The 13,988-nt window shown below is 43.5% G+C and overlaps 2 protein-coding genes and 1 pseudogene across 5 annotated transcripts in view; 1 reads left to right on the top strand and 2 right to left on the bottom strand.

Annotated features, from left to right (window-relative positions):
- The window catches only part of NXPE3 (neurexophilin and PC-esterase domain family member 3), a 50,607-nt gene extending 44,791 nt beyond the window's left edge, over positions 1 to 5,816 (bottom strand). For 2 of the 4 annotated variants that reach the window (XM_021692360.1, XM_021692363.1), the window contains exons 1-2: positions 5,001 to 5,816; positions 2,711 to 2,829 (exon numbers count right to left, since the gene is read on the bottom strand). The gene's annotated coding sequence lies outside the window, so the exon portion shown is untranslated. Of the gene's footprint in view, positions 1 to 2,710; positions 2,830 to 4,560; positions 4,679 to 4,732; positions 4,772 to 5,000 lie in introns of those variants that run through there. The other 2 variants (XM_044914012.1, XM_021692362.1) reach the window with 2 other exon arrangements.
- Positions 5,817 to 8,355: 2,539 nt separating this feature from the next.
- Positions 8,356 to 8,541, bottom strand: LOC110582697 (protein PET100 homolog, mitochondrial-like). Its single transcript, XM_021692693.1, has one exon. The coding sequence runs from the start codon at positions 8,539 to 8,541 to the stop codon at positions 8,356 to 8,358; it is 186 nt and encodes a 61-aa protein (XP_021548368.1).
- A 3,466-nt stretch (positions 8,542 to 12,007) lies between these two features.
- Positions 12,008 to 12,969, top strand: LOC110582515 (annotated as a pseudogene).
- Positions 12,970 to 13,988: the final 1,019 nt, after the last annotated feature.

Raw genomic sequence — 13,988 nt, 5'->3', positions numbered from 1 at the left:
CCTCCTCTAGGAAACAAGGAGTGCTGTCCCCCTGCACAGCAGAAGACGTGAAACACCCTTTGGATATCCAGCTCCCCCACCATATATGTAGAACTGATGATGCTCCCTCAGCTGAGTAACAGGGCCCAGGAGGGAAGACACTTGCCCTGAAGATATAGGAAAGAAAAGCTAAGCCTGAGGATTAAAAAGAGACCCAAATCCTTCATCATAACTGCTAGAGGCAGAGGACTTCACAGCCTGCCGCTCCTACCTGTTCCCCCATAGAATGAACTCAAAATGCTTTCCCCAGTTGTTATTTCAGTATAGGTAAACAGAAAAAAATACTAGGATTTTGTTTCTACCTAGACTCTCCATGGAGGGCAGGGTGGAGAAGTCAAGGTGAAAGGGTGCACAACTATGGCGCAGAGGATCTCTGAATACCTCAGCTGCACCAGAGTTCCCTGCAGCTTTGTACTGGACCTGGCAAGCTGTTCTCCTCCCTCACTCTTCCACTCCGCCTGTCTAATCCATTCCCATGCCACAAGGACCATGACAACTCCTCCTCACCTCCGCTTCATAAAGGAGACAGAGCTAAGCTATTCTATCTTGCTCTCCATCCTCAGAATTCCCACAGCACTTTCTTCTCACTTCACTTCTCAGCGTTTTCACTCCTCTGTATTTGTACGTATTTCCTGTGCCCCCAAGTAGACTTATACCAATTATGATTTTAAAAAAACAAAAAACAGAAACCAGGGGCGTCTGGGTGGCTCAGCTGGTTAAGCGTCCAACTGAAGGTACTCAAACACTTCCTTGGTTTTGGCTCAGGTGGTGATCTCAGGATAGTGAGATCGAGCCCAATGTACGGCTCTGTGCTCAGCATGGAGTTGGCTTGTCCCTCTCCCTCTGCCCCTTCCTCCACTTGTGAGCTCTCTCTCTCAAATAAATAAAAATCTTAAAAAACAAAACAAAACAAACAAAACAGGGGGCGCCTGGGTGGCTCAGTCGGTTAAGCGTCTGCCTTCGGCTCGGGTCATGATCCCAGGGTCCTGGGATCGAGTCCCGCATTGGGCTCCCTGCTCAGCGGGGAGCTGCTTCTCCCTCTCCCTCTGCTGCTCCCCCTGCCTATGCTCTCTCTGTCAAATAAATAAAATCTTAAAAACAAAACAAAATACAGAAACCATGTATCAGAGAAAAAGCAACTTAGTAATAACAATGTATCATGCTCCTTTGATTCCCTCACAGCACCGCCCCCCTTACATGATATATGTTGATTCGACAATGCACAAAACAAAAAATTATGGAGGCCTACTCTGTACCACACACTGTACTCAGTGCCAGAAATTCCTATTAGGCAAGAGGTAGTTCCTCTCCTCAATTAAATAGGAATATTTATTCCTCTACAGGCTGTCACCTCTACAGGGATACCAAGCACTGTGGAAGACCACACTTAAGCATTTGATGACCCCTCAACCCCGCCCCTCTCTAACACCCAAGCACCCACTCACCCCAAAGTGCCTGTAAATTCTGGGAAGGAATGGCTATGAATTAGAAGAAGTAACTGTCATCAGGGCCCAAATGCTCCTCCTTAGAAACCCTCTCAAGAAGGTGGCCATAAGAATCATAGGCTTCGAGGGGCACCTGAGTGGCTCAGTCGTTAAGCGTCTGCCTTCGGCTCAGGTCATGATCCCAGGGTCCTGGGATCGAGCCCCACATCGGGCTCCCTGTTCCGCAGGAAGCCTGCTTCTCCCTCTCCTGCTCCCCCTGCTTGTGTTCCCTCTCTTGCTGTGTCTCTCTCTGTTAAATAAATAAAATCTTAAATAAAAAAAAAAATCATAGGCTTCCCTCACGCCCAGAGAGGGAGAAGACCGAAGATGATACTCAACCGAGATTCAGCAGCACAGCAGTAAGCACGGTGTGTGTACTGCGGAAACAGCAGCAGCTTCGAGAAGGTCAGTGTTATTCAGAGCCAGGTGGCAGCAGCGCAGCAGAGGTCAGGGGTGCAGCAGCACGGCAAGGGCAGCAGACTCCAGAACTACGGGGACTAGAGGGATGTAGGCAGCAATGCAAACATGCAAGAAACCCCTCACGGCCAAGGATCATTACTGGAGGGGCATGCCAAGAAAAGACCCAACTTCCTGCTAGGAGAAAGTAGAGCACTGAGGCTTGAGAGACCCATTTGTGTATCTAAGTGGATGTGGCTTGAGGCGACTTAGACCTCTCTTTGAAAAGATATATATTACAATGTTGATAGTCGTTACCTCTGCACAGCTTTTTTTCTCCTTCATCTTTACCTTTGTGTCCTAGTTTTTCACCAGGAAATAAAAATTACAAATAAAAAGAAAAAAGCAGGTTTCTAAAAGTAATAATTAAAGACGAGCCATAAGGAGAAACAGAGCATTAAACCAAATATAGGAAAACAATTCAATTTAAAATGAAAAATTTCAAAGGGAAAGAAGGAATCTCTAACTGTTCTCTACTGTTTTCCTACATATAAAACCTAGGCATTATAAGAAGAGAGTTATTTGCAAAGACAGCAAGACAGTATCATTCGGTATCTCAAAGTGCCTTAGAATTGAGTAAAAACAAAAGTGCTAGATGGGAATGACTCTAAGGAAAAGTTTCCTAGATCAATGGAAAATAAAATACATTACTGAATGTTATGTACCTTTTTTTTTTTAATTTCCAGTTCCCAAGAAGAGATGCTTATTAGAACTAAGAGATTAGAGCTTACATCTAACTTTCCGTCCAGTGTAAAGTCCTGAATTCAAGCAATCATGACAACGCTTCTTCTTTTCTTGCCACATTCAAAGCACGGGTTGATGTTTTCTCATTTTTATACCATTCTTCCTGCTGCAACAGGGATACGCATATGACATACAGGTTAAAGATACTGAAATTAAGGAAAACATATTTGAAATAAAGAGTACAATTTTATACCGAGATGCACATAGATTTCAGTATAACATAGGAGGAGAAACATTTCCTTTACTACTAATAAAAAACAGTGGCTATTTATGTATGTTGTCGCAACAACCCTAGACTGCCCTTATGTACCTGACATCCTACCCATCTCATAAGAGAATTACAGAGTGATTGCTTCATCACCGGGAATTAAAATTGTCAGTAACATCAATGAGATAGTTGAGTTCAGTACTAAAAAGAAAATTAGGCAGCAAACCCCTCCTCTAGGGAACTAAAGTTCTTGGACAACCATTTCACAAAGACAATGTATTACAGGATAACCACACATCCAGTTTCTGGGACAGTCCCCATTCTAAAAACCCTGAACTGCTATCCACATAAATATAATTGTACTTGCCAGACCAAATGTCTAGAATTTTAATTCAGAATACATGGACCCCCTACATAGAAGACAGATCACAGATTTACATGGAATATAACCAAACTTAAATATTTATATATCAGGGGCACCTGGGTGATTCAGCCAGTTAAGCATCCAACTCTTGATTTCAGCTCAGGTCATGATCTCAGGGTTGTGAGATCAAGCCCTGTGTCAGGCTCTGCATAGAGCCTGCTTAAGATTCTCCTCTCTCTCTCTTTCTCTCTCTCCCTCTGCCTCTCCCCCTCTAAAAAATTATATATCAAACTTTCCAAATTGCCCCTGTATAACTCATAAACACAGAGAACAAACTGATGGTTGCCAGAGGGGAGGGGAGTGGGGGGGGGGTGGGCAAAATAGATGAGGAGGATTAAGAGGTACAGACTTCCAGTTACCAAATAAATAAGTTATGGGGATGCAAACATAGCATAGGGAACATAGTGAATAATACTGTAATAACTCTATATGGTGACAGACAGTAACTACACTGATTGTGGTGATCATTTCATAATGTATATAAATGTCAAACCACTATGGTGAACACCTGAAACTAATATAATATTGCATATCAACCATACTTCAATAAATAAATAACAAACAGCAGCTATATTTCACAGGGTGCTGGGTAAGACCTGAAACTTAACAGGCCAGGATCTATAGAAAGAACTGGAGACATATCCACAAACATGACAATGATGGGTCACCAAATAAGGTCAACCCTTGGACAAAGAAGAAGCACAGCAGAAGTCTGCAGGACTTGTTTCCCCTGATTCCATTTCTCTTTCATTTATCCCCACCTCACACACCCAAAGTGCTGACTCACCACCCAGGCCTCCTTCCCTTGCCCTTCTTCCAAAGCAGCACCCCATGCTTTCATGGGGGGTTGGAGGGGTGGAGAAAAGCAGATGAGAAGTAAAGAAATCAGTTAAATAAGTCACAGAGTAGTAAGTGCTGTAAGAAAAAAGTAAGGCACATTGATAGGCTGTGTTCTTTAACCTTGCATGCATATTAATATCATCCTGTAAGCTTTTAACAATGCCAATGCTTAGACTAGACTCAACTAACTGAATCGGAATCTGGTGGGAGCAGGGTCCAAGAAACAGCTTTTAAAAAAAAGGTCTCCAAATGATTATAATATACTGCCAAGCAGGGGAACCACTAGTATGAGGTGGCCAGAGGGGTTATTTGTATCAGTGGGTCAGGGATGGCCTTTCCAAAATGATCTCTGAATTGTAACTTACACTGTCCCCTCAGGACAATCCGATTCCAGGGTAACAAGGACAGCCAACCTCGCTTCAGTGATCTATTCCTTCGTTTCCCATCTCAGTAACAATTAACAGCACTGTATCAGGCCAGAGACTGTGAAGGAGACAAGAGACTAAGTACAGTCAAAGGAAAGCAAAACCCAAACACCTTGGAGGAAAGCGTGTTGCTGCCTCCACTGCATGGAATCAGACAATTAATGATCAGGGTCTGGGAGTCCCGCCAGCTTCAAGTTACACCCTGATGTTCCAAATGATAACCACACTGAGGAAGGGGAAGGCCCATTGAGCAATGTGATTCTTCATCTTTAGGAAATTGGCAGCAATCCTCCTTTAGAGTAAATAATGAAAAGAAAGGAAAATTTTACAGACAATTACACACAAAATTCGTATAAATCCTGACGGAGAATGCCACTTACCACCACCCTATTGGCCTTTGATCAAGCGGAGTTGGGTGACAGACCAGGGTTTCCACATCACACCTTGCAAAGTCACACGCTTCTCTCCCCAAACGACCTGAATCTGATGTCCCAAAGCGTCAGCTCAATAATGTCAGAAGAGCCCAAAGTGTGAGAGCATCGCCAGGCAAGTGGCAGCTGGGCCCCGGGGCAGCAATGAGACCGGAGAATGGGGCTGAGGAGGGAAGCGTAGCAGAGTGCACCGCACCGGGTTAGCGAGAGGTCTTTAGCGGCTGCACCTGCCCGCCTTGCAGCAAGTCCAGAAAACTGAGCGCGGAGATGTTCGCATCAGCCTCGCCCTCTCCCTGCCCGGACCCGCAGCGGCTCGGGCAACTCAGGTCCGCGGCTGCGGCAGCCGGAGGCTGCAATTCTGCCCCCGCCTAGGGCTGAAGCCTCCCCTTTCTGGTTCCAGAACCTCCAGCCGTGATCCCCGAGTCTGCAGCTCCTCTGCACCAGGCCGGGGACTCAGGGGTCGACGCGTGCGGAGGAAGGGGCTTCGCAGACTAGAGGCGCTCGCGAGGCGCCAAGCAATGGGTCGCTCGAGCGGCAGGTACCCAGCCCGGCGCCTGCGCAAAGGCCGGAGTCCCGCACTCACCGCCAGGCCCAGCTGTCCGCGTTGCTCTCTCCGGTCGCTCGGCATTCGGACGCCCGGATCTGGTGCCGCTGCGCCAGACTGCCTGGCCCCTGCTTCCTGGCCCCGCTACGGCTCCTCACCCCCGACCCCTGGCTACAATTGGTTGAATCCCAGGAGGGGCGGGCCGAGGGCACTGACTGACAGCCGCGGCCGCCCTGCGCGGAATGCTGAGCCCCGAGGCGAGGCAAGCGCTGTGGGCGCCGCTCGCGCTCGGTGCCGCCTTGCTTCTGCGCGCAAGGAGGTCGCCCAGCTGTAGCCCTGTGGCCTGAGCTCTGGCCCTTCTCGGGACCGGCTTCTTTCGCCTTCGAACGTCAGGGTTTCCCAGGGACAGTCTGTTTCAAGGCTTTTTTCTTGTCAGCGAAAGTGACCAAACCGGAGAAGCCCCTACTTGGGCCGTCTTTCCCGTCAGTGGCGGAATGTATTGTTTCCTCTGCCAGAAAAAACACTATTGGCCATGCACGAGCACTGGGACGACATGTCCTTACATCTTGCCCTGCTTGAAATTAGTCGACTTACTCTATTTGCCCTTAAAACAGCCCGTTCCTTTTACTCTTCCTGTACATAACATAGGTCTTCTGACAAAAATGCCTGCATACGTTCCCCCCCCCCCCCCCCGCCCCAATTCTGGGTTATCCTATTTTGGACATCCCTCTAAGCCGTAAGACGTCCACGACTATGTGAAATTCAGAAACTGACAGGAGTCCTTGGAAGACAGATGGAGGACCTGCTCAGGAAGCCGGAAGGTACTGCGGACTGCTCTGTGTTCTTCAGTGCACAGTGGGGTTAATGGAATTTATCCCAGCAAAACGCAGACTCTAAAAATAGACCTACCCCCAGACTATTATCTCAAGGTTGAAGAAGAAGAATTAATACAAATTGCAACTAACATTAATTATTTTTACATTTACTGACCACAATGGACTCTACGTGCTTATTCAGATGTTTTCGTGACAGGACTACATGCATGGGTGACTAGACCTACAAATGGAAGAAAAGGAGTTTCATTCTCCTTCCTGGAGAAATTCAGCCTTCCAGGGCCTGTTCATAAAAGGTGGCTTCCGTTGCCTCTGTGCCAGATGAAGAACCCCATATGATAAACTTGTGCTCTAAGTCCTGTCTCCCAGATGCCCCACCACCTATCTTTTACAGTTTGTCTGCCTGGTAAGTGGCAAATACTTGAACAGGATATGCTGACTTCTAGGTCATGGTTTTGGACCACATTAGTGATCTCTGATAACCCCTTTCTCACACAGGCACTCATAACCCTGAAGCAGTTGAGTCATCTTACCTATATACAGCCGTTTTAGCCACAAACGAGTGGCCAGGACCAGAGAGGCCTGCCTATCACTACCGGATATTTTCAAATAAATCTGACTGTAAAGTCACCACACTCCCAGTGAAAAATACTATCATACAAAAATATACAATTTGGATCTTAGCCTGACTGGGGCTGACACACAGCTCTGCCTCTTACTAGCAGTGCCCTCCTAGGCAAAGGACTTAACTTCTCTGGGCTCAGTTCCTCAACTGTAGGTTAGGGGCAACACTACCTGCACTTAGGAATAAATGAAATGACAAATGAAAAGTCCCCTAGCACAGTGTCCCAAATCTCTTCCTCTTAAATTCCCTACCTCAGGTTATGACATGGCATAAGGAATTTCTGAATAATACATTTATGATAATCTAACTTTGAAAGCTGGAAAAAATGAGAACATAAGGTTTGTATGTCATGATACAAAACCAAAGGAACTGTTCATTTCTGACCCATCTGCAAAAAAGCTTTTTTTAATAAGATTTTATTTATTTATTTGACAGAGAGAGACAGTAAGAGAGGGAACACAAGCAGGGGGAGTGGGAGAGGGAGAAGGAGGCTTCCCACAGAGCAGGGAGCACGATGCGGGGCTTGATCCCAGGACCCTGGCATCATGACCCGAGCCGAAGGCAGACGCCTAATGACTGAGCCACCCAGGCGCCCCTGCAAAAAAGTTTAGATGCTAATGTTATTAAATTTTATTTCTCTAAGAAAACAAAGCATGGATCTTAAAGTTAGATAAGCAAAAAAGCAAATTAAAACCTGTTTCTGATGTAGCTAATTTGGGGGATATTTACCAACAACCTGGCTCCATCTCTGACGGCAGAAGCTGGGGCACAAGCACTTCTGAGCCCATGTCAGTTCCTGCTTGTTTGCTTCTGAACCCTTTGAACAAGTGACTAAAATCTGACCCCCAAGCCCCTCAAACCATTGTTCAAAATAAGTGACTACTGTCATATTAGGTACCAAACACCCTATTTCCATAACACCATGGACCATGAGAAGATGCTGCCAACGGTAGGAGACTAGAAGGAAGAGGAATTTGGTGCCTGTATGAGTCTGTTCAGGCTGCCGTAATAAAATGCCATAGGCTGGGTGGCTTAAACAACAGAAATTTATTTTCTCACAGTTCTGGAAGCTAGAAGTCCCAGATCAAGGTGCCAGTTGATTCAGTTCCTGGTGAGAGCTCTCTTACTGACTTGGAGATAAACACCTTCTCACTGTTTCCTCCTTTTTTTTTCCCCAAAGGAAGTGTGTGAGTGTGTGTGTGTGTGTGTGTGTGTGTGTGCGCGCGCGTGATTTCCCAGGTAGAGGGGCACTTGGAGGCCTCAGGAGCTCTGCTGGGCAGTGCAAAAGAGCTTCTTCTCCTGCTACTTCATATCCTGTCTGAATTCTTCTAGCTCTCCAAGCTGGTCCTCCTTCTCAGGTGGCCACAGCTCCTTCTTGTGCTGTATGACATAGTCCTCAAACCACCTGACCTGACTGGCAATCCAGAACATAGCCACAGGGAAGGTTAGGTAGTGTGTCATCTGAAACACCTCCAGCTTCACTCCCATCTTGTTTCTTTATCCCCCGTCTTCTTATAAGGACACCAGTCTCATTGGATTAGTGCCCCACCCTTATGACCTCATTTAACCTTAATTGCCTCTTGCTGAGAAAGGCAGTCTCATGCATGCAGTCTTTCATACATATGGCCTTGGCCTGGAACACTTCCTTACCAAAAGATGAAAGAGTCCTCACAGCTTGTGCTGGAATTTTTGCCCTGTGTGGGACTTTCTTCGTGTAGTCCTTTATTTTAAGACACCTGAGAATTCCTTCGCCGCTTCCACCATGCGAGGACACACTAAAAACACAGCCATCTATGAACCAGGAAACTACCCTCACCGGACACCAAATCATCTGGTATCTTGATCTTGGACCTCTCAGCCTCCAGAACTGTGAGAAATAAATTTATTTTGTTTATAAGCCACTCCATCCCTGGTATTCTGTTATAGCAGCCCAAATGGACTAAGATCCTTATACTATCCACTCAAAACAATTTTCCCAAAGCCACTTAGGTCATCTCCCTTTTTCTTACCCCTTCAGTGAATTTATGTCATACACCTGTAATACTTAGATTCAGTCGTCATAATCCACACTCCATCCTAAGATCCCCTGACATCTACTTGAAATTTGGGGGGTAAAATTTACATATAATAAAACTTCAGTCCTTATGTACTATTCTATTAGTTTTAAAGGTCAGTATGTGAGGATAAAGAGGTCAATTCATCAAAGATCTAACAATTATAAATATTTATATATAAATATTAGATATTATGTATATAAATATCAGATATATTACATAAATATATAAAGCAAATACTACCAGAACTAAAAGGAGAACTACAGAGCTATACAATAATAGTTGGAGACTTTAATATTCCATTCTCAACAATGGATAAATTATCCAGATAGAGAATCAATAAGGAAACAGCAGATTTGAACACTACAAACCAAATGGATCTAACAGACACATACAGAACATTCCACCCAACAGCAGCAGAACACATTCTTTTCAAGGGCACATGGAACATTTTTCTAGGATAGATCATGTTAGGTCACAAAACAAGTCTCAACATATTAAAGAAGATAGAAATTATATCAATTATCTTTTCCAACCACAGTAAAATGAAATTAGAAATCATTAAGAGGAGAAAAACTGGAATATTCACAAATACATGGAAATTAAACACATTCCTGAACATCCAATTAATAAAAGAAGAAATTAAAGGGATATAAAAAAATATTTTGAGACAAATGAAAATAAAGACAAAATACCAAAACTTATGGGACGCAGCAAACAGTTCTCAGAATTGTGTCAACTATATTCAAACTTAAAAAATTTATTTTAGGGGACACCTGGGTGGCTCAGTCGGTTAAGCGGCTGCCTTCGGCTCAGGTCATGATCCCAGAGTCCTGGGATCGAGTCCCACATCAGGCTCCCTGCTCGGCAGGAAGCCTGCTCTCCCACTCCCACTCCCACTGTTTGTGCTCCTGCTCTCGCTATCTCTATCTCTGTCAAATAAATAAATAAAATCTTAAAAAAAATTTATTTTAGGGGCAGCTGGGTGGCTCAGTCAGTTGAGCATCTGCCTTTGGCTCAGGTCATGATCCCTGGGTTCTAGATCGAGCCGCTCATTGGGCTCCCTTCTCAGTGAGGAGTCTGCTTCTCCCTCTCCCTCTGCCCCTCGCCCCCACTCGTGCTCTCTAATAATACAATCTTTAAAAAATTTTTATTTTAAAAATAAAAGCATCAGAGCAGAAGGATCTATAAGGAGCAGAATAAAGGGGTAAAAGGGTAGGGCAGGGAGGGAGTGATAACTGCTAGATGATCAGACTTGTGAAACTATTTGGGGTAATCTTAAATGTATACAGCGGATCTAGTGGAGCATCTGGAAAAAATAAGAGTGGGTATATAGCAGATCATGGGACTGAAAAGAATAAGGCAGTTTTTAATTCCAAGAAATTTTTTTAAAATACAAGAAAAGATGGGGCACCTGGGTGGCTGAATCGATTGTCTGACTCTTGATTTTGGCTCAGGTTATGATCTCAGGGTCTTGAGATTGAGCCCCACAACTGACTCCACGCTCAGTGGGGAGTCTGCTTGAGATTCTCTCTCCCTCTCCCCCTCCCCCTACTCACATGCACACATGCTCTAAATAATCTTTAAAAAAATACATATGTGTATATATATGAATGGAAATGTAATCATTGTATAATAGTACCCTATACAGTAAAATATATTTACTTACATAATAATAATGTAAAGACTGAATTTTGACTTCACTAAATTCATGGCCATTATTCACAGTAGGAAAAGGAAAGGAAGAAATTTGGAGGATGGTACAGAGCCAAGTCCTCAGTTATCATAAGAGGAACTCAGTTGAAAGTGTCTAAAACTTAGGGATCGGTCAAAACAGTATACCAAAGTTAATACCAGAAGAGATAGCTCAGAGGTAGCGTGGGACAGGGCAGGAGACTGCCATTTTTCATTATTTTATTACTATGTGCATGCATTATACTGTAAACATTTTTTAAGTTGATGAAACAAAAATTAAAATTTTGTATGATTTTTTAAAATTAAAAAGGAAGCAGTTCTCAAAGGGAAGTTTATAGTGATAAATGCATACATCAGGAAAAAAGATCTCAAATAAACAGCCTAATTTTACACCTCAAGGAATTAGAAAAAGAACATATTAAACCCAAAGTTAACCAAAGAAGGAAATAATAAAGATTAGAAAATAAATAAATGAAATAGAGAACAGGAAAAGAAAAGATTAATAAACTAAGAGTTGGCTCTTTGAGAGATAAACAAAACTGACAAACCCTTAGCTAGACTAACCAAGAAAAAAAGATAGGACTGAAATAAAATTATAAATGAAAGAAGAAATATTACAACTGATACCATACAAATACAAAGGATCATGAGACTACTATGAACAATTATACACCAACAAATCAGACAACCTAGAATAGAGAAATTCCTAGAAACATACAATCTACCAAATCAGAAAGAAATGAATAAGGAGTAAATAGTTTTGTGTGTAAACAGCCACCCAGGCCCCCCATCTTGTCTTGTATTTTAAAAAATTTCTTGGAATTAAAAACTGCCTTATTTTTTTCAGTCCCATGATCTGCTATATACCCACTCTTATTTTTTCCAGATGCTCCACTAGATCCGCTGTATACATTTAAGATTACCCCAAATAGTTTCACAAGTCTGATCATCTAGCAGTTATCACTCCCTCCCTGCCCTACCCTTGTACCCCTTTATTCTGCTCCTTAGAGTAGATTCTTTTGCTCTGATGCTTCTATTTTTAAACTAAATTTTTAAAATTTGAATATAGTTGACACACAATTCTGACCTAGAAATATATAATCTGCCAAGAGTAAATCAGAGAAGATACGTTCGTTACATTACTCCTTTCTGCCCGTGGATGCCGCCGAGTAAGCATCGTTAAAGTCTCCCCTCCCACCGCTGTCATGTCTAAGTCAGAGTCTCCCAAAGAGCCTGAACAGCTGCAGAAGCTTTTCATCGGAGGTTTGAGCTTTGAAACAACCGATGAGAGTCTGAGGAGCCATTTTGAGCAATGGGGAATGCTTACGGACTGTGTGGTAATGAGAGATCCAAACACCAAGTGCTCCAGAGGCTTTGGGTTTGTCAGTATGCCACTGTGGAGGAGGTGGATGCAGCCATGAATGCAAGGCCACACAAGGTGGATGGAAGAGTTGTGGAACCAAAGAGGGCTGTCTCAAGAGAAGATTCTCAAAGACCTGGTGCCCACTTAACTGTGAAAAAGATTTTTGTTGGTGGCATTAAAGAAGACACTGAAGAACATCATCTAAGAGATTATTTTGAACAGTATGGGAAAATTGAAGTGATCGAGATCATGACTGACCAAGGCAGTGGCAAAAAGAGAGGTTTTGCTTTTGTAACATTTGATGACCATGACTCTGTAGACAAGATTGTCATTCAAAAATACCATACTGTGAATGGCCACAACTGTGAAGTAAGGAAAGCCCTATCTAAGCAAGAGATGGCTAGCGCTTCATCCAGCCAAAGAAGTCGAAGTGGTTCTGGAAACTTTGGTGGTGGTCGTGGAGGTGGTTTTGGTGGGAATGACAACCTTGGTCATGGAGGGAACTTCCGTGGTCGAGGTGGCTTTGGTGGCAGTCGAGGTGGTGGTGGATATGGTGGCAGTGGGGATGGCTATAATGGATTTGGTAATGACGGAAGCAACTTTGGAGGTGGCGGAAGCTATAATGATTTTGGCAATTACAACAATCAATCCTCAAATTTTGGACCCATGAAAGGAGGAAATTTTGGAGGCAGAAGCTCTGGCCCCTATGGTGGTGGAGGCCAATACTTTGCCAAACCACGAAACCAAGGTGGCTGTGGTGGTTCCAGCAGCAGCAATAGCTATGGCAGTGGCAGAAGGTTTTAATTACTGCCAGGAAACAAAGTTTAGCAGGAGAGGAGAGCCAGGGAAGTGACAAGGAAGCTACAGGTTACAACAGATTTTTTTTTTTTAAAGATTTATTTTTTGACAGAGAGAGAGACAGTGAGAAAGGGAACACAAGCAGGAGGAGTGGGAGAGGGAGAAGCAGACTCCTTGCTGAGCAGGGAGGCCGATGCGGGGCTCGATCCCAGGACCCTGGGATCATGACCTGAGCCGAAGGCAGACGCTTAACGACTGAGCCACCCAGGCGCCCCCAGGTTACAACAGATTTGTGAACTCAGCCAAGCACAGTGGTGGCAGGGCCTAGCTGCTACAAAGAAGACATGTTTTAGACAATACTCATGTGTATGGGCAAAAAAATTGAGGACTGTATTTGTGACTAATTGTATAACAGGTTACTTTAGTTTCTGTTCTGTGGAAAGTGTAAAGCATTCCAACAAAAGGTTTTAATGTAGATTTTTTTTTTTGCACCCATGCTGTTGATTGCTAAATGTAACAGTCTGATCATGATGCTGAATAAATGTCTTTAAAAAAAAAAAAAAGTAAATCAGAGAGAAATGAATAAGGAGTAAACAGTAAAAAATGAGTAAGGAGATGAAATCAGTAATCAGAAACCTCCCAACAAAGAAAAGCCCAGGACCAGATGGTTTCACTGATGAATTCTACCAAACATTAAAGAATTAATGCCAATCCTTTCAAACTCTTCCCAAAAAACTGAAGAGGAGGGAACACTCCCAAACTGATTTTATAAAGCCAGCATCAGTGATACCAAAGCCAGACACGATAAGAAAACTATAACCTAATACTTTTAATGAATATAGATTCACATTTCCTCAACATAATACTAGCAAACCAAATTCAAAAATACATTAAAGGGATAATATACCATGCAAAGATGGTTCAACACACACAAATCAGTAAATGTGATGCATTGCATTAATAGAAAGATAAAAATCATAAGATCATCTCAACACATGCAAAAAAAGCATTTGACAAAATCCACA

The sequence above is a fragment of the Neomonachus schauinslandi genome, chromosome 1 (genome assembly GCF_002201575.2).
Source record: "Neomonachus schauinslandi chromosome 1, ASM220157v2, whole genome shotgun sequence".
NCBI classification, from domain to species: domain Eukaryota; kingdom Metazoa; phylum Chordata; class Mammalia; order Carnivora; family Phocidae; genus Neomonachus; species Neomonachus schauinslandi.
Note: the sequence above shows the minus strand (reverse complement) of the source record. Positions and strands in the feature narration are given on the sequence as shown.

What these genes read in the sequence shown, in the direction of transcription:
- LOC110582697 (XM_021692693.1), bottom strand. Translation starts at nt 8,541, where the DNA reads ATGGGAGTGAAGCTGGAGGTGTTTCAGATGACACACTACCTAACCTTC.